The following is a 19717-nucleotide window of genomic DNA, read 5'->3' as shown; positions in this document are numbered from 1 at the left end:
GAGGATTTGATCTTCAGAATTGGAACTGTCTGGGTTTATCGACAATTATTGTCCTGTGTCTAAAGAGTAAAAGCTTAAACAATCCAGTGTTCTGCTTGCTGTGGAGGGAGCAGCTCTCTCCTCTGTTTTCTCATGACCGGTTTTGTCCATGGTTGAATTGCAGCCTGAACAGCATTTTGGCTGCTTTTCCCTTTTTCACACACCCACTGTGCTCCCTGATCACACTGTCCCTTTTCACAGTACAGCACGTTTGTCTCCTGCCTTATCTAGCACTGCTTCACCATCTCCAGCAGTAAACTATAGTTCAGGTGGGTAGCTGCGTCAGCATGTGTAGGCTGCAAAGGAACAAGTAATAAGTTTATTCCATGCTGGGAACCTTCTTCAGGTGTGAGCAACACGGGTGTGGCTCACTTGAAGGCTCCATGACCAAAGCGTTTTCTTTCTTTTATTCAGCATGGAATAAACCTGTTACATGTAAATTACTATAGGTTTGTGTTAAAAGCAATAAATGGAGGATGTTAAATAGATGCATCTTTTCCAAAAGCACCACCAACTGAATCTAGAATCCACTTTACATGGTGTCCCTTCTGATAAACAGTTGCATGGTTATATTTCAGGGTGGATGCCAGGATTCCCCAAGCAGCAGCACTGAAAGGGTGGGGTAAGGCTAGATGGTATAAAAGCACAAATTCCAAGCAAGATCCACTGTGATTTAACTTCTCACTGCAGTGTCATCTTTGCCTGTAGGTTTCTTCAGAGTGTCTTAATTTAAAAAAAATTGAAGAAAACTGTTTATATACGGTATGATTCAACTTAAAGCATTGCTAACCAGCTAGAGGACAACTGTATAGTAGAGGGGTGAAATAAGGAACACTTTTTACACATCCTAAATTAAAAACAAAAAATTAAAGTTAATGAATTAAACAGTTGTACAACTGTTTTTTGGATTACATCCTGGAAAGTGTTTTCACGGCTTTCCCCTGTTGAACACACACTCTGCTACTTGCTCACACTGTCCTGTCACAGTACAGCACATGTCTGACTCCTGCCTTGTCTAGCATTGCTTTACCATCTCCAGCAGTAACTTATTAATTCAGATACTAGATCCTGCAACTTGCAAGGTACATTTATCAGGAATAAACAGGAATTTATCAGGTCCCATTGGAGGACAATATTAATACTGTAAAATGATTGGAAGCTGCATCGTGTGAACGGGCTGAGAAAGTGAAATTACAGCCATTACAGCTAAAATGAGGTTGTTTGGCTCAGGACCTCCTCATGCTCCAGTCCTCTCCTTGTGTCAGCAAAGTGAAGGGCATATAACCTTTCTCTGCAAGAGCAATCATTGTATAACTCAAGATCTGGACAAAACTGATCTAGTGGAACTGACCAGACCCTGGATTGACCAGATGAGAAGATCCAGCAGTCTTCTAAAGAACTGTTTCTCATGTCTGGTTTCTCAGAGATCTTCCTTAAACCTCTGGAGAAAACATTGTAGCATACCATATTCAACTGGATTACTCTCCAAACACTTACAGTGCAGGACGTAATGATGGAGCCTGCTAATGGCTATCTAGGTGCTGTAAGGCCCGATTCTGTCCCAGGCAGGCACTCTCTATCTAGGTGCTGTAAGACCCGATTCTGTCTCGGGCAGGCACTTTCTATCTAGGTGCTGTAAGGCCCGATTCTGTCCCGGGCAGGCACTTTCTATCTAGGTGCTGTAAGGCCCGATTCTGTCCCGGCCAGGCATTCTCTATCTAGGTGCTGTAAGGCCCGATTCTGTCCCGGCCAGGCACTCTCTATCTAGGTGCTGTAAGGCCCGATGCTGTCCCTGGCAGGCATTTTCAGTTTGGTGCTGTATGTTCCGGTTCTCTCCCGGCGAGTGTCCGTGTTATTTGTTGGGAAGCCCAGGTGCACTTCCGTGTTTTATTGTTTCATTGTTGTTTTCAGAATTGATAAAAAGTGGTGTGATGAGATGATAGTACAGCTATCAGATTATGTGAGTAAGAAAAAAAGGTTGAAGGAAACTGAAGACAAATTGAGGAAAAGGTTAGGTCTGCCAGAGGGTGTGTGGGATGTTGCAGCTTGTGGAAAGGTGTTTGAATACTGGGTGAAAAGTACTCAGTGTGAGGAGAAGCTGAAAAAGAAATATGGATGATCAAATGGTTTGGTCTGAGCAGGACTGTCAGAAAGTGCCTGACCAGAGGTGTCAGGATAAACAGACTTATATTGGAATAAGTGATGATGTGTTTATGAAAAGTTACGCTGTTAAAAGAGATACATGTAAAGACAAAACAAACTATAACTCGTTATAATTAAATTATAACTAAAATGTTCACAAAGTATAAAACCTAATCTAAGACCTTAAGGATGTCATACGAAAAAAATATTCTTAATGTGTATGTGTGTCTTATTAACTTGTATGCCGGCATATTCATATACAGTGTGTGTGTGTGTGTGTGTGTGTGTGTGTGTGTGTGTGTGTGTGTGTGTGTGTGTGTGTGTGTGTGTGTGTGTGTGTGTGTGTGAAAGACCTCAGTGTGTAACTGTGAAGTTTGGTATAGTAACTGACGGTGCGAGTGTGTCTAGCCAGCCGGACTGGCTAGAGACTTGACTAAAGGAAATGAAAAAGCAACTTAAGTGACTAGAAAATATAAGAGCATCTAAAACATATAAGTACAAATACCAGCACAGTACAGGTGGACCTAAATGAGTTATCTAAACATGTTATTTGTATAAAATTAATTGAAACAAAGTTGAAATATATGGGGAGAGTACAGACCTGCAATAGTGAGCATTTGTGCTTTATATTGCTTAGATTTAAGTTTAAGGGGTAATTCCTCATTGGTAATTAAGCAAATTTATTTAATGGCTTGAAACCAGACATTGTTAACATGCTGTAGATTCAGAAACATGTCTGGTGGATAACACCACTGTGAAATTTGCAGAACTGGTTAAACTCTGCCGACAGATGGAGAGAAATGTTACACTAAGGTGGGAGCAGTTCACATGGGGTGTATTCCACAGAAATTGGATGAATCTCAGAAACTAAATAAGACCGGGGGAGATCTCTGGTTCACAATTATTGTAAAAGAATACAGGTCATTTTAAGAGAAACTGCAGAAAGCACATGCAGGATGAAGAAAAGCAGGGACTTGTCCTGGGGTTCATCTGACAGGGAGGAACAGGGAAAAAAATGTATCTCCCCGCTAAGAAGTTTGTCTGGGGAAGATAAACAGGCCTTTGAGAGATCTGTTTACCTAGAGTGTTCCCTTGTAGCCTCCCTAAGTCTGTCCTAGTCCATTGAGCAAAATGAGTTAAAACTAAAATGTACTACTAATGGGATGTCTGTTTCTCTGTTATGGGATACAGGAGCACAACTGTCTTATTGTACTGCTCAACGGTGTGGTATTGAGTATGTGGGTAGACGGCAGGAGGCCACAGGAGTAGGGGGCAGTGAGTTGTACTTACTGAGTACAAGATCTGATTGCTTCCCCTGATGAGGAAACCCACAAGTCTGAGCTGCTTCAGGTTCTAGTGTTTCTAGTTAAAAAAGTACATAAAGCTAGATATGATAAGGCCCAAGTGTGTCTAGAATTGTGTCATTTTAACAGAGCCTGGGTGGACTCTTTTTCAGAGTGAGCACAAACAGATCTGCTTAAGGGCCGAGTGTAGCCCAAGGACAAGACTGCCTTGGTTCCGGAGCAGAAGCCACCTTTAATGAGTTGAAAAAAGTTATTTTACAGGTGCTGAGACTGGGGTTTCCTCAGATGGATTTACCACTCTTTTGTATGTAACTGTGGAAAGTGGGTTCTGGGCAGCTGTGCTGACACAGGAACATGGAGGTAGGCACCATCCGTGAGATACTATTTGGGACCATTAGATGCTGTAGCCAAAGGGTGGGGGACCGTGAAGATTTAATACTGTTTACTGATGGGTCCTCTCTGGTGCATGAGGGGAGAATGGAGAGCAGGCTGAGCTGTTACGACATAATTTGATGTGTTAACAGCTGGAAAGACGCCCCCCACTGCCTCAGCAAAGGAAGCCGAGTTGAGAGCAATGATTGAAACTTGTATTGTAAATATGCTAAAGGAAAAACAGTAACAATTTAAACCTACTGTATACTGCATATGTATTTGGGGTGTGCCACGATTTTGGATGGCTGTGGAGGAATAGAGATTTCCTCACCAAAGCAGGGACTCCAGTTAAGAATACTGGATTGATCTTTGAACTGTTAGAAACTTTGCAGCTGCCGAATGAAGTAGCTGTGATAAAGTGTAAATTATAGAATAAGAAATATCTCCAGTAACTCAAGGGAACGACTATGCAGATAAGGCTACCGGGCAAGCAGCCCTGGGAATGCAGGTCTAAGACCACTGTTGGTGGAAAAAAATGTGGAGCTGCATGATGAGGTGTGGCGCTGCCAGCAGACCAAATCCCCTGCATGCCCTCACTGCCTAATGTCTTTTGTTGCCTGAAATTGGAGACCTGGGTGTGAGTCAAATGGTGTGCTGGTTTTCCCAATGGGTGGGGACTGCCCTGCCGCTTGGATTCTAATCAAGGGACACACTTCACTAGAAAGGTGTCAGGCTGTGATCGCCTCACCGGGAGTGAGGTGGGAACTACAGTGCCCCCATCATCCTCAGTCTTCAGGGAAAGTGGAGAGGGTTAATCGAACCCTCAAGAAGAGACTCACCAAGTATTATGTGGGAGGGGTCTCCTGGATGGAGCTGTGTAGTTTGAGAGCTAGGACCAACCGGACCACAGACTAAATCCTTTTGAAGTCACAGGGAGGCCAATGCATCTCACTGACACTTTTGTTGCCCACCATAACGATCTGAGACAATTAACTAATTCTGTGTTGCAGTATTGTCATTTGCTTACACAGGCCAATGGCCTCACCACCCACCAAGTGAAGGCGGCCTGGGGAAAGACCATTCCTGGAGGCCACGACCTATAGACGGGAGAGCTGGGTGTGGATTAAAAAGATACCATCCCAGACGCTTCAGACTGAGTGGGAGGGGCCGTACCAAATGCTGCTGATGACAGACTGTGAAAGTCCAGAGGAAGGACCATTGGATTCATGCCTCCTTCTGTCGATGTGTCCAACCTCTGGTGGAATCCACAACATAAAGACTATTTTTATTTTTTGTTTTTAGGAGTAGTGTTGTTTGTGTGTATAATTGTTATAATCACATGTATTAAGAGTACAATCACTGCATCACCATCAATACAAATGTTAGGACAGTACACAAGTATGAAGTAAAGTTAGCAGACTACGCATTTTTGTTGAAAAATGGAAGCTATGTTCCTATTTTCCAAGGGGGGATTGATGGAGCCTGCTAATGGCTTTTACATGCTGAACTGTAATCATCACGCCTGCTTGATCACAAAGGCTTTTCCTCCCCCTGTACTTACCCCCAAATGGTGAATGTTTACCCAAGTTGTAAATGTTTACACTAAACTCCTGATGACAAAGAAAGGTTTCTATTTCCTTCGGTTACATCAAAGACAGGAGGGGGGGAAAACGTGTATATATCCTGTAAGTTCTGTAGGACCATATCCACTTTGAGCTACGATAGGTACTATAACTGTTATGTGCTTATTGTAGTTCCTTGTATGCATACAAAAACACTTGGCTGGATGAACGAACACTTCAGGCTCGAATTTCTTGGTTTCTACAGTAAGTATTTGGACAGTGACAATTTTTGTTGTTTTGGCTCCATACTCTAGCACATTGGATTTGAAATAAAACAATGAGATTAAAGTGCACAATGTCAGCTTTAAATTTGAGGGTATTTACATATATATTGGGTGAACCATATAGAAATCACAGCTCCTTTTTATACATAGTCCGCCCATTTCATGGGACCAAAAGTAATTGGACAATTGGCTGCCCAGTTGTATCTTGCCCATCTGCGTGTTGCATCATGAGTTCTACAGTGAGCCAACTCATGTGCATGTGCAGAGAGTTTAGAGAGGATAGCAATAGACTCCAGATGCCAATGCCATATCTAGAATCAACTCTAGACCCTTTGTTAGCTCTCTTGGGCATGAACTCATAATGCAACACAGATGGCCAAGAAACAACTGGGCAGCCAATTGTCCAATTACTTTCTATATATATATATATAAAAGGGCCGCAATTCCTATATGGCCCGCCCAAGAGGGATGTAAATACCTTCAAATGAAAGCTTACATTCTGCATTTTAACCTCATAGTCATTTCAAATCCAATGTCTTTTGGCTCTGTACATCAGCACAAATTGTGTCACTGTCAAAATTTGTATTCTTAGATAGCACAAAAGCTAATTATGAAGAACAAATACAACTTCACAACTGCTAGTATTTGCCCATTTATTGAATAATATGCTTCATACAGGTCTTTGCCAGATCTATGGCTACTTTTTGAGGTCAAGGATTTCTTCCTTCATCTCCACCCTGGACACTGAAGCTCCAAGCCATCTTCCAGTAACAACCGTCTCGTATCCAAAGATAGTGGTCACCTTCGCTTTGTAAGGAACATCCAGGGTTCCCTTCTGGACAACAGCCTTGAACCTCACTGCCTTCCCAGGGGGCACAGTGCTGCTCAAGGTAGAGGTGTCGACAACCTTCAGAGAAAACAGCAAATCAACACTTGGCATGTTCACTTATGGAAGTACAATTAGAAAGAAGCCAGGGAGGGGGAAAAAAAAAAAAAAGCATTTTCATTGTGAAGGAAGGAAAATTTGATTTATGTGATGAGACTATGGGGCTACTCTTCCCCTCTGACCCCATTATCCATGTACATGGGAGTTTGGGAAACTCCCAGGCAGTGTCTGGAGCAAGTTACTCAGGCATGAAGATCAATTAGAACTGCTCACAATACTACCTGGATACAAAACGGGGTATTGTGAAGAATAATCCAAACATTTCCTGATTCCCACCAAGTTATGAAAATGAGCAGGAACTAGTCCCGGTTTATAAATGGATTTTCTTAAAGGATTTGACTCAAAACTACAGAGTCAACATTTTTTTTATTTCAGACACCTTCCCCGACCCATGTAGGAATTGCAAAACCTGTGGTACAATAGATATACTGTAGTTTTCCTGTCCAGGTTAGCGATCAACACACAGAAAAGGATAATCACAAGGGAAAAGGCATTTTCCAGTACTACAAAAAGCAGAGGAGATACCTTAGAGAGAAGAGGGAATATTTAGAAACCACAGAACGTGCTTCAGGAAGACTAATATTGACAGAGGCAAAGCCTTAACAAATGGTTGCAGTTCCTAAATGCTTAAAGAGAAGAGAAATGACCAGGGGTCGATTGTATTCTACCAGCCTTTCGCAACTACTCAGCAGATGCTAGCCATGTGTAAGTGGCCATCTCCAAGCAGAGTCAAAATGGGACAAACCCCATTGCCTGTAAAGTTGCCAATGTAGCACTCCTTCATACAAAGGAAAGTGTTGTGGGTAAGGTTAAAAGCACGAACTGGATTTAAACCAGAGGATCTATTTGTCACTAGCATTCTAGCAGAAAGGCAATAGGGATCTAGAAAAGGTAGAAGCTGCATTTAGATAGGCTTGTTTAAGCCTCTTGGATGTTCATTTTGAAGTTGGACAGTGGGCATTCAAGCTAATTTATGACTTTGCTTAGTTTCCAATCTCTTCTATTTCAGATGTCATGTGAAGAAAAGGAAGGTGTAAACTAAGAAGAGTTTAAAGTATTCAGTGAAGTTGCCCGAGAGTCCCCCAATCTATTTGGATGCTGCTAGATGAATAGCTTGAAGGGGATGCAAAATGCAAGTCTATATTCTGAATATAGAACTACATGTTCTGTACACCTCACTGCAACCATCTCGCCTTAATTGAGTGTGTTGAGCTAATGGGCATTTCCATTTGGGTTAATCCAGCACTAAAAACCCACCTCTTTCCTTTCAGTCTCTGTAAAGCTCCAGGTGTGACTTGTACCGACATCCAGGGTGACTGTAGTTTCATTCTCCGCAATCACTGGGATGCCAGCCTTGAAGGTTGTCGATGCCCCAACTGCCACAGTAAATCCATGCTCATGGGAAAAGGAGCTTTCCAGAGTAAGAGACTCTGAAAACCTAACCAGTTGAACATGAAATGCATTATTTACCATTCTGTCAAGTTAACAAAAAATATTGTATAGTAGGTTGTGGTGCCCTTTCCACACCTGATGGCCAATATTTCAGAAGTCACAAAGGAAATCAGCGGATAACATTGCCCAGAACCAGTACATCTGTGAAGGCATGTTCTTGGAATTATAATAATTGCTTACACTTATATAGCCCTTTTCTGGACAATCCACTCAAAGCGCTTTACAGGTAATGGGGACTCCCCTACACCAGCACCAATGTGCAGCATCCACCTAGATGATGCGACGGCAGCCATAGTGCGCCAGAACGCTCACCACACATCAGCTATTAGTGGGGAGGAGAGCAGAGTGATGAAGCCAGTTCATAGAGGGGGATTATTAGGAGGCCATGATTGGTAAGGGCCAATGGGAGATTTGGCCAGAACACCAGGGTTACACCCCTACTCTTTTCAAGAAACGCCCTGGGATTTTTAATGACCACAGAGAGTCAGGACCTCGGTTTTACGTCTCATCCGAAGGACAGCCCCTTTTTACAGTATAGTGTCCCCGTCACTATACTGGGCCATTGGGACCCACATGGACCACAGGGTGAGCGCCCCACTGCTGGCCCCACTAACACCTCTTCCAGCAGCAACCTTAGTTTTTCCCAGGAGGTCTCCCATCCTGGTACGGACCAGGCTCACACCTGCTTAGCTTCAGTGGGCTGCCAGTTGTGAGTTGCAGGGCGATATGGGTGCTGGCTATTGGTTTAGAATTGGTTTCTAAATCAAAAACCTAAAGTAACTGCTGCCATCAGCTCTTGAGCAGGGATTAAACCATGACCAAGAAATCCTTTGAAAGGATCTTTTCAAAAACTTTCCCTTTTTTTGGTTAACTGCACAGTTTAAGAAGAGGCAGGAAGCTGAGGGGTCTTCATTTGAAAGACATCCGATCTAGTCAAGTATGTGGATGTACAGGAAGGTTTTGAGAAGCCAAGAGCTCAGAACTGGACTGAGGCAGAACTGAATCCTGGATGCTGGAGCCGAGTGGAATTGCCTCACATCTTCACATTTTACAGGGACCAACATAGTTCCACAAATTTGAGGGAAGAGCTTTGGTTGTTCTACAAGACCTTGGAATACAGTTTCAGACACCTCTAAATGCTGGCTTTTAGGGTCTCCCTGTGTGGGAAGGCCAGCTTGCACCATAAAAAGCATCAAGAATGATCAACTTACTGGAAAGTGGCAGTGTAGGGAACAGTGCCTGCAGTGTTGTCACAGTCATGCTGCCCAACGGTCAGAGGGACATTGGAAAGGATCTTTGCAACGTTGACTTCAAAATCCAAGCTTATGATTTTCCTAATGGTTTTATCTTGCGTGAAGGCGAGTATCTGGTAGCGATTGTAGTCAATGCCAAGATTCTGGGCTCTTTCAAGCCAGTTGTCGGTGGCAAGCTTTGGCGGTGGAGCAGAGTAGATCTTCCCTTTATCCTTGGAGACGCACCACAGATTGCCATCAGGAGAGAAGGCCATGAAATAGGCAAGTTCTGCCCAGCCTCCAGTTCCAACAGTTTCAGCATGAGTGAGCCAGTCGGAATCCTTTTGAGTGGGAGGTTTTCCTTTAACCAGCTTCCCTTCTGATGTCACAGCATACAGGATACCCTCAGGGTCAAAGAACAGAGAAGGGACAAGCCATCCTCCAGTTCCTATCTTCGTAGCAACCCTGTACCTCCAGGACACGTACTCATTCTCAGGAGGGGGACCCTTGTAGAATTCCCCACTTTTTGTCACAGCATAGAGGCTGCCTTCTGGATGGAAGAAGAGGGAGTGAAACTGATCCCATTCTCCTTTGCCAACTTTTTTGGCTGTAGTCAGCCAGTCTTCATTCGGATTCACTGGAGGAGACCCTGCATAGATGTCTGCATTACAGACTGCAAACATTATCCCAGTCTGACTAAACAGGATGTGAGAGAAGCCTTTCAGATTTCCAACAGGTTTCGCATGATGATAAAAGCTTTCATTGTAGTCAACTGGGGGTAATCCTATCTGGGCAAATCCTGAGCTCTCCACAGCAAACAGCAACACACCTATGAATACAATAATTGAAAGAGATCCATGGGATGCATCACAACATTTTCTATTTAGATCTCTGATGATTCTCACAACCTCTACTGCTTTGCATGCATTATAATACAATCAAGGTTTCTAGTGCAGCCTGCTATGGAGGGGAAAACCCACCCTCTCACAATCCAGTTCAGCACCAATAGATTACTGCACAATTGAAGGAGACCACTAGGTTACCCAAACACACATCCAGGAAACACTCACACCCTTGAGCCATGAAAGCCACCCATTTAAACCACCAAAGCATCTCCAGCCACAAGAGTAATGGACCCCCTCTCTCATTAATGATATGGCATTGTTTGTCAGGAGCAATGTAGATACACTATCCTCTATTTACAAATGAGGCACCTTTCAGGACAGGAAGAGAAGGCAAAACCTGTGTGCTTTCAAGCATTACTGCAACAGCAAGCCCAGGTTCAAGATGACCACTGAGCAGCTGTCCAAGTGGCAACCCAATTTGGAAGATCAAGATGCTTCTGGTACCTAAACAGCACCATAGCTCGACATACTCACTCATATTGTCTGCTGCCGAAGTCTTAACTTGGTCAGACATGGTTGAGGTTGTCGTTTCTTGCCAAAGAGGAGGTAAGGGTTCTATGCACCTGCAAAACAGTTCCATAGCCAAAATAGTTATTTTAAGAGTGATCCCTTTTCTCATATGGATCCCCATACTAAAACTTGGAAGATGTATTTTTTACATTAGTGGTGAAGCACCAAGCCAATTAGCAACATCAAACATCACTTTAAATACACAAATCAGCAGGAACTTTTCCTTTCACATTAACAGTTCACCAGAACACCATGAAAAACAGTAGGAGGGCACAACATGGCAAAACTGAAAAAAGGAACAGATCTTAAGAGTTAAAAGCAGGGAAGACGACTAGACCAGTCCCTCACGCTGTTCTGATGGTAACAATTTGGCCGAGGTTAATCGAAAGCCCTCTTCAGAACTCCGAGTAAAAAACTTTCATCATTGGAAGTGCACTTGCTTAGGATACAGTAGCCATTGTATTTGCCCCACAGTCTGGAAAAGCTTTAAAAAACGCAGACGCATTGATGAACTGCTTGAGTGGTCAGGATAGCGCTTTTCGTTAGACTACGAAAGACGCACCATCCTTTTTGTGAAATTTTCGGAAATGCGAAAAACATTTGAAAACACATGCATAGCTATAGCTAAACCGCAGAAAGCTTGTGCTTATAAAGCCAGGGACGGGTGCACACAAAGCATTTAACTGCTCTTTCGTTCAAAAAAAAAAAAGCTTAAAAATACTAAAACCTCAACCTCACCTCTCCAACCCCAAAACAACCAACCACGCAGCTTGTACAGCTGCCTGCTCTTTTAAACCCTGAGCTCCGCCCCTTGCGTGGAAACAGACCAATGACGTCAGACAGACGATCACTCTACCCTGAATCAAGCAGACTGTCACTTGGTTTCAATATTGAATAAGAAACAGGAGATGGCGCACAGGATATATATTGTCAAACAGAGCTTTACTCTGTGTTCCAAATATACAAAATACAAAATGTGTAATAAAGCTCCCGAATTAAATTGCTGACAAAGGGACGCTGTGTACTACGTGTGGTGATGTAATGATAATTTTTGTAATATAACCTAATATATAACCCACAGATAGATCATTTTTCTAAGTTTGAAGTACAGATTAGTCTTCCCCTTGACACCGTTATTCTGATACATCACACAGACGGATTTTGTCAGAAGCAGCTGCTAAACTAGCGCGGGTTCAGGAAGCAACCAACACAGGGCGATCATTGGGGTAAAAAAATGTTGAGGCTTTAATTGCAGAACGAAATGATCAGAATCAGTCATAATGTACTTAGATAAGATCTTAAAACACAGCAGTGAGGCTTTAATTTGTTTTTAGAAACGACATGAGAAAGACGTGGAGGAAGTCTTATCAGTGATAGTGACTTCTGTATGGTCTATTGCGGATGTGAAGAGATGATGAACTTTCCTGGAAAGAGTATAGAGTGGAAAAAGAATAGAAGTTGTCCCCCACACACAAATTTACTGACTGGAGATTTAATAAGCATTTCTGGTGCTGAGGTATATCTAGTACTGATAACCTACCTGTTTCCTTTCAGTCTGTGTAAAGCTCCAGGTATAAGTTGTACTGACATCAAGGGTGACTGTAGTTTCATTCTCCACGATCACTGGGATTCCAGCCTTAAAGGTTGTTGATGCCTCAGCTGCCACAGTACATTTGTGCTCATGGGAAAAGGAGCTTTCCAGAATAAGGGGCTCTGAAAACCTAACCAATTCTAAATAGTAAAATACATTGGGGTGGGAGCTGATAGTAATAGTGTGCATCAGCTATGATCTAGAGGGGCCCCCTTCCAAGATCTTGCAATTCTCCAAGTACATGTTGCTCAGGTTTCTGAAACAAAAACTCATGTTCCTTAATCCACCAACATATTACCTACCACTGAAAATAGCATTCATTCAGCTGGAAGCTCTTTACATTTTCACAAGTGAGTGTATCTTTTGACTATACAGTATGAAGAGTTTTTGAATACAAACTTTCCAAATCAAACCCTTCTATGTTGTCTCCCTCATGTGTGCAAAGCCTGCATTTTCAGTCAGTAGCTTTTGTGAACTCTGCAAATGAACAGGTGTGTGGTACAGTAATGCACAGAGCTTACTTCAACCCCCTACACTTACCTGCAAAAGTGTTTGACTTGAGAAAGCAGTCCCAGCTGATTCCTGGGGCTCATTAGAGGATCATGTGCAAGGTTAGATAGTATCCAGCAGCCATATCACCCTGCAACTCACAACTGGCAGCCCACTGAAGCTAAGCAGGTGTGAGCCTGGTCCGTACCAGGATGGGAGACCTCCTGGGAACAACTAAGGTTGCTGCTAGAAGAGGTGTTAGTGGGGCCAGCAGTGGGGCGCTCACCCTGTGGTCCATGTGGGTCCTAATGGCCCAGTATAGTGACAGGGACACTATACTGTAAAAAGGGGCTGTCCTTCGGATGAGATGTAAAACCGAGGCCCTGACTCTCTGTGGTCATTAAAAATCCCAGGGTGTTTCTTGAAAAGAGTAGGGGTGTAACCCTGGCATCCTGGCCAAATTTCCCATTGGCCCTTACCAATCATGGCCTCCTAATAATCCCCACCTCTGAACTGACTTTATTACTCTGTTCTGCTCCCCACTGAGAGCTGGTGTGTGGGGAGTGTTCTGGCACACTATGGCTGCCATCACAACATCACTTTGAGTGGAGTGTCCAGAAACACTCTATACTGTATAAGTGTTAGCAATTATTATTATCTTGCATTCACAGTCCTTCCTTCTTTCATTCATTTCCACTGGAAGTTACACTGTATTGAGAGCTTGAACATTTCTTGGATACCTTATTACTGATATTGTACAAGCACGCATCACACTATTTCCCAGGATCTTTACTTGAGATGCTAGATGTCACGGGAGCCGGTTTTGATTCCCGTGGAGTGCGTTATTAAAGACCCTATGCGGACGGTATAATCCGTAAAAGACGACGGAGGAAGGTACAACGGGGTTAGGATGGGTGGACAAGACAGGGGCGGTGACTGTAGTGAGCAGGTGCTCGGGGGAAATGCGGTACCAACCAAGTCCAAGGAAATCCAAAAGGGAAATCGGGGCGCAGTACATAATCCAAGAGCCAGGAGATCCATCCAAGACAAACGGTTAAAAAGGGGAACCGGGTCGGAACCGGCACAGGAACAGGAGCTAAAAACATAACGAGACCAGATACTTTGACCCAGGCGATCAGGACGCCGGGGAAAAGGCCTGCCTTCGAGAGAACCCAGAAAATACTCTAGTCAAGCTTTTTAACGTCCATCTTCCAATACTGAGCCCGGAACTGCAGAGACGCTAGGCTTTTAACCAAAAAGCAAACAAGACGCACCAGGAAATAATAGAAATTAATCATAATCGAAAGGGGTAGGAGCGCTCTCTAGGGGAGGGATGTGGAACGTAACACTAGAGATTCTCCAGCGCACTTTACAAATAATTTCAGTGTACAGTACCTGTCACCTCTATGCAGATATGTGATGTTTGGAATCCAAACTCTGCCCTCACTCTCGTAGCACACATGATGTATAAGACGTTGGCATAGCAGGCATGGAGGCAAACTGGATTACTGCCAGACTGTGACCCTCCAGCTGGTTTTAAAAAAAAGCATTTGTTCAACAAACAAATGATAGTAAGGCTGTGAACAGGCAGACTGCAGATAAACCTTTGACTTTAATAAGTCACTATAAATTGGCTTCATTACTCTGCTCTCCTTCACACTGATAGCGGATGTGTGGTGAGCGTTCTGGCGCACTATGGCTGCCGTCGCATCATTCAGGTGGATGCTGCACATTGGTGGTGGTGGAGGGGAGACCCCATTACCTGTAAAGCGCTTTGAGTGGAGTGTCCAGAAAAGTGCTATATAAGTAAGCAATTACTCACCAGCTTCCACCCTTGTATATAAAAAGGGTGATTTACATTAGAGATAAGACTTTTAGGCATTTCAGCAGGCCAGCCCAAGACAAGCAAAAACTGACATCGGAACAGACTAAAAATTAAGTACAGCAATACAAAATAGGAGTTAAGTGTGTGCAAATTTCTACAGTCTTGGCATACCACTTAAATAAAAAAAATGAACTTTGATTTTGTTCCGTCCAGATTCCAGTATTCTTTACCTACAGGAGGTTGAGCATATTTCTCCAAAAGAGGAGAGATACAGTTAAGTTTAACATTTCCCTCATGTTTATTCTGGATGAGGGATTACTCATGTTGTATTTTGCAGACTTGTTGCAGTTCATCTTTAAAGAATACTGCTGCTTATTGTATTCCAGGTACATATTACTGCAACCCAGAGTCAGGAAGTTCAGAGACCCCAATTAATCCAACAAGCATATTTTTTGGGAGGTGGAAAAGAAAACAAAAACAGACGAATCTGGAGAATACAGTATGATCACACTAAATTCAGAAAACTTTTGTACATTAGAAGTAACAGGGAATCAGGTTATGAAAATAATGCAATCCATCAATTTCAATATTGCAGTCATTTGATCCTTTATTGAGAAATAAGCACTTCATACAGGTCTTCGTCAGATCTATGGCTCCTTTTTGGGGTCAAGGATTTCTTCCTTTATTCCCACTCTGGAGACTGAAGCTCCAAGCCATCTTCCAGTAATAGTGGTTTCATATCCAAAGACAGTGGTCACCTTCGCTGTATAAGGAACATCCAGAGTTCTCTTCTGAACAAAAGCCTTGAACCTCACAGCCTTCCCAGGGGGCACCAGGATGCTCAAGGTAGAGGGGTCTACAACCTTCAGAGAGAACAATGCAAGTGTAGTATTGATTTGCCTTTGGATACAAAATTAGAAAGACGTGGGGGAAGTCTTATCAGTAAGAGTGACTTCTGTATGGTCTAGCTGTGGATGTGAAGAGATGAGCTGAAACTACCCTGGAAAGAGTATAGAAGTAGCCACACACAAATTTACTGACTGGAGATTTAATAAGCATTTCTGTTGCTTAGGTATATCTAGTTCCGATTACCTGTTTCCTTTCGGTCTCTTTAAAGTTCCAGGTATAAGTTGTACCAACATCAAGAGTGACTGCAGTTACATTCTCTGCGACCACTGGGATTCCAGCCTTAAAGGTTGTTGATGCCTCAGCTGCCACAGTAAATTCGTACACATGGGAAAAGGAGCTTTCCAGAATAAGGGGCTCTGAAAACCTAACCAATCGAAAATAAAATCATTTATTTTGCTGTTCTATCAAATCAAGACATACAATACATTTTTTTAAACAAATGCATATTAAACTGAACTAAAAACCCATCCACATCTATTGGTTATATGAAGCATTTGGGCTGAAGTGAACAAACTGTGGAAATGTTACTTTTGAAAGTGACTGGAACCCCCATCAGAGGTCTTGGAGATTTGTACATTAAAACACCTTCAACATCAAATTAAGTCTCCGTCATTGAGTTTAAAGCATGTGGATGCACAGGAAAGGACTGAGAACACACTAACAGCTCAGTCCAGAACTGTCTCCTGGTTGCTATAGTAGTGAAAAAACATGGAGGCTAATCTTCTTGCAATGGCATTTCAACCTAAGAGATTACCTTTAGTTGCTTAAGATCTCTAAATGTTGGGATGCCAAGCAAGAATGGCAGCATCAGACCAATAGCTGTGACCTGGACTACATTTCCCAGAGATCTTTGGGAGTTCATCTGCCCCCCCCACCCCCAGTCACCTGACCAGTTCCTACAAGTCAATTGGTCAGGTGAGGATACAAAACCAAGAATCTCATTTCCCCAAGAGGTGAGAGGAGTTTGCACCAGAAACAAAACTGAGGTTTTTAAATGCAAGACTATAAAAGTGATCAACTTACTGGAAAGTGGCAGTTGAAGGAACAGTGCCTGCTGTGTTGTCGCAGTCATGTTGCCCAACGGTCAGAGGCTCTTGCGAAATAATTTTTGCACTGGCGACGTTAAAATCCAAGCTTAAGATTTTGTTAATGGTTTTATCTTGCGTGAAGGCAAGCATCTCGTAGCGATCATAACCACTGCCAAGATACTGGGCTTTTTCAAGCCAGCCATCAGCAGAAGACTGGACTGGCGGTGGGGCAGAGTACATCTTCCCTTCATCCTTGGAGACGCACCACAGATTCCCATCATGAGAGAAGGCAATGAAATGGGTAAGTTTTGGCCAGCCTCCACTTCCAAGAGTTTCAGCATTATTGAGCCAGTCATAATTCATTTCAGTGGGAGGTTTTCCTTTAACCAGCTTCCCTTCCGACGTCACAGCATACAGGATACCCTCAGGGTCAAAGAACAGGGAAGGGAAGAGCCATCCAACAGTTCCAATCATCTTGGCAACCTTGTACAACCAGGACACTTCCTCATTATCAGGAGGGGGGCCCTTGTACAGTTCACCATCATCTGAAACAGCATAGAGGCTGCCTTCTGGATGGAAGAAGAGGGAGTGAAACTGATCCCATTTTCCTCTACCAACACACTTCGCCTTAGTCAGCCAGTCCTCGTCAGGATTCACTGGAGGAGACCCTGTATAGATGTCTGCATCACGGACCGCATACATTATCCCAGTCGGACTAAACAGGATGTGGGAGAAGCCTTGCAGGTTCCCAATGTGCTTAGCGTGTTGATGGAACACTTCATTGCAATCAACTGGGGGCAGTCCCATATGGGCGGACCCTGAACTCTCCATTCCAAACAACACTGGGCCTACAAATACATCAATAGGTTCAAGTAAAAAAAAAAAAACATTGCTATTGACACGCTCACAAAGCCTAAAAAGTGTGCATGCTTTTCACAATATGTAAAGCATTGTAGAAAGTAAGATTTCCTGTTGTGATCCACTATGACAAAGTGGAAACTACAATGACTAACATCACAGAAGTTCTCAGCAAGGGAATGTGACAATAATCAAGGATATCTAGGTCCAATTTTGCCCATATGTTGATAAGGAAATCCTACAAAATACACAAATATCCTTGAATCAAACCAACTATGTTCAGTGGTGCGGTCTAGAGGAATGAGAAACTTGGGACACCAAAGGTGACTGGACACCTCTCACAGGATCTGATCGAGATTGCATGCCTCTACTGGTGGAGACCAATTCCAGGTTCTATTGGAGAAACATTGGAGGGCTTGAGGAGCAAGAGTAAGGTTCTTGGTTACTCCCAGAAGAGTAGTACAAGTCATCCCTTTTACTGCAAGCATTCATTCAAGATTCAGGACCCATTTTCTGAAATACAATTTCTGCATGTATAGAAATAATGCTCATTTGTGAAGTGCAGTTAAGGATTCTCCCAGAGCACACATGTCCACACTTCCTGAAATTCAGCATTCAGGCATGACTATCATATTATAGCAGTAAATTAAAACCATCAAGTTTGAGTTGGGGCTGGAATGCATCACAGTCTTACATGTCACATAGAAAACTCATTCATCACCTTGCAAGAGAATAACATGTATAAATAAGCGGTATCAGCAAAAGAAAGCATATGAACAGTTGCCTTATGCATTAGAAGTTTTTTTTATTCAGTTATTCAGAGAGATGATGCAGTCATCAGATAAAAGCTGAATTTCTGGAGTTGAACCAAATCATATAGTGTTTAAGGCTACATGAAATGGTAAATAAGTCTAGGTCATACCCAATATATTGTGCATTATTTATCTTTTAAGGGTTATAAATCCTGATTCTGGAGGGCTGGCATTTACACACACTAACTCAGCTGGTCAACATTAACTTGTCCCACCTTTTCGGATGCTGCTACTTCTTTAAAAAAAGAAAAGAACCAGGAAACCCTGCAGGCTGGCCCTCCAGGACCAGGACTGGACACACCCTCTTTAAAAAGCATTACCACAAACCAAATCCCGTTTTAGGATCAATTACCAGATAGTTGACATCCATGTAGGAATCTGCAAGCTCATCTATATGGATACTTGGTGCACCAAATTACATTTTAGCCCCCCCAACAGCTACCCATAGTCTTACACATACAGTATCTGTGCAAAACAGATCAACATACTCACACGTATTCTTTGCTGCTGACGCGCTAGGAACCTCATCCGACATGGCTAGTGTTCTAAAAGGCTTCTTATTGAAGAGAAATCCGGCGTTTCTGCAAAACAGAAGTCCCAAAATTGTTACTTAGGTTTACCTTCCCCTTGCACGAATATCTAAAACCAAAAACCTCCCCCGTTTTACAAGAACGCGTTATTCTTTCCGTAATATACAGTAGGCAAAAGTACATGCAGTATTCCAGGTTAATGTCCATTTACACACGCACCAGGTAGAATGTTAGCGATAGCAAACCAGGAAGAGGTACAATACAAGTTTTTTTTAAAAGGAAAAACGAGAAGTTTATTCACTTTGCATTATACATGACAAGGGGAACACATACGAAACAAGTTAAAGACGACCACGTAGTGAAAATAGGTAATATAGAAAAAGGAAAACAAGTACACTTCGTCACTCAGAAACCGTCAAGATTAAAATTCATTGCCTATTAAGTCTTCAGATTCGTTCACTGGGTTTCGGGGTAGCAAAAGCCACCTAGCACTATTTATTTTCCCTCACTCAGAGCTCCGAATCGTCATAAGGATACCGTTACTCATTTGTGAAGAATTAACTACATTTTAAAGCTGTTGTATATAAGAAAGCAGGCGCTCTGAAGAGTTTGGAGAGGTCAGAATAGCACTTTACCGCTCGGCAGCAGAAGTCCCACTTTCATCAGCAAAACTCTTCGCAACTATGAAAAATCCGGAGAAACCACACGCCCACACGCCCACACACACACACCTTTTGTTAAGTAGTAACCCAAGTGCTCCTTAAATAAGCAAATAAATATAGACTCACAAGAAACCGAAATCCTTTCCTCTTCCACCTCTAAAGCCCAACCAATCAACCTCAATCCACCTCCTCCTGTCGGCTCTTTTAAACCCTGAGCTCCGCGCGTCGTGTTCAACACAGACCAATGATGTCGGAGTAGGAGACT

The 19717-nt window shown here is 42.9% G+C and overlaps 2 protein-coding genes across 3 annotated transcripts; both read right to left on the bottom strand.

Annotated features, from left to right (window-relative positions):
- Window positions 1-6342: 6342 nt before the first annotated feature.
- LOC148641914 (uncharacterized) lies at window positions 6343-11581 on the bottom strand. Its single transcript, XM_088617438.1, has 5 exons — window positions 11487-11581; window positions 10713-10801; window positions 9313-10162; window positions 7907-8087; window positions 6343-6610 (listed from the first exon to the last, which is right to left on the bottom strand). The coding sequence occupies exons 2-5, from the start codon at window positions 10750-10752 to the stop codon at window positions 6401-6403; spliced, it is 1281 nt and encodes a 426-aa protein (XP_088473564.1). The 5' UTR covers window positions 10753-10801; window positions 11487-11581; the 3' UTR covers window positions 6343-6400.
- A 3661-nt stretch (window positions 11582-15242) lies between these two features.
- LOC148641913 (uncharacterized) lies at window positions 15243-19717 on the bottom strand. 2 transcript variants are annotated; one of them, XM_088617434.1, is made up of 6 exons: window positions 19579-19627; window positions 19426-19471; window positions 18753-18841; window positions 16586-17438; window positions 15746-15926; window positions 15243-15516 (listed from the first exon to the last, which is right to left on the bottom strand). In XM_088617434.1, the coding sequence occupies exons 3-6, from the start codon at window positions 18793-18795 to the stop codon at window positions 15301-15303; spliced, it is 1293 nt and encodes a 430-aa protein (XP_088473560.1). In that variant the 5' UTR covers window positions 18796-18841; window positions 19426-19471; window positions 19579-19627; the 3' UTR covers window positions 15243-15300. The 2 variants fall into 2 exon arrangements, with proteins under 2 accessions (XP_088473560.1, XP_088473558.1); XM_088617432.1 differs by lacking the exon at window positions 19426-19471 and having other exon boundaries at window positions 19579-19717.

Source organism: Lepisosteus platostomus, chromosome 23, assembly GCF_059453375.1.
Source record: "Lepisosteus platostomus isolate fLepPlt1 chromosome 23, fLepPlt1.hap1, whole genome shotgun sequence".
Taxonomy (NCBI): domain Eukaryota; kingdom Metazoa; phylum Chordata; class Actinopteri; order Semionotiformes; family Lepisosteidae; genus Lepisosteus; species Lepisosteus platostomus.
This window is presented reverse-complemented; position numbering and strand designations above follow the sequence as displayed.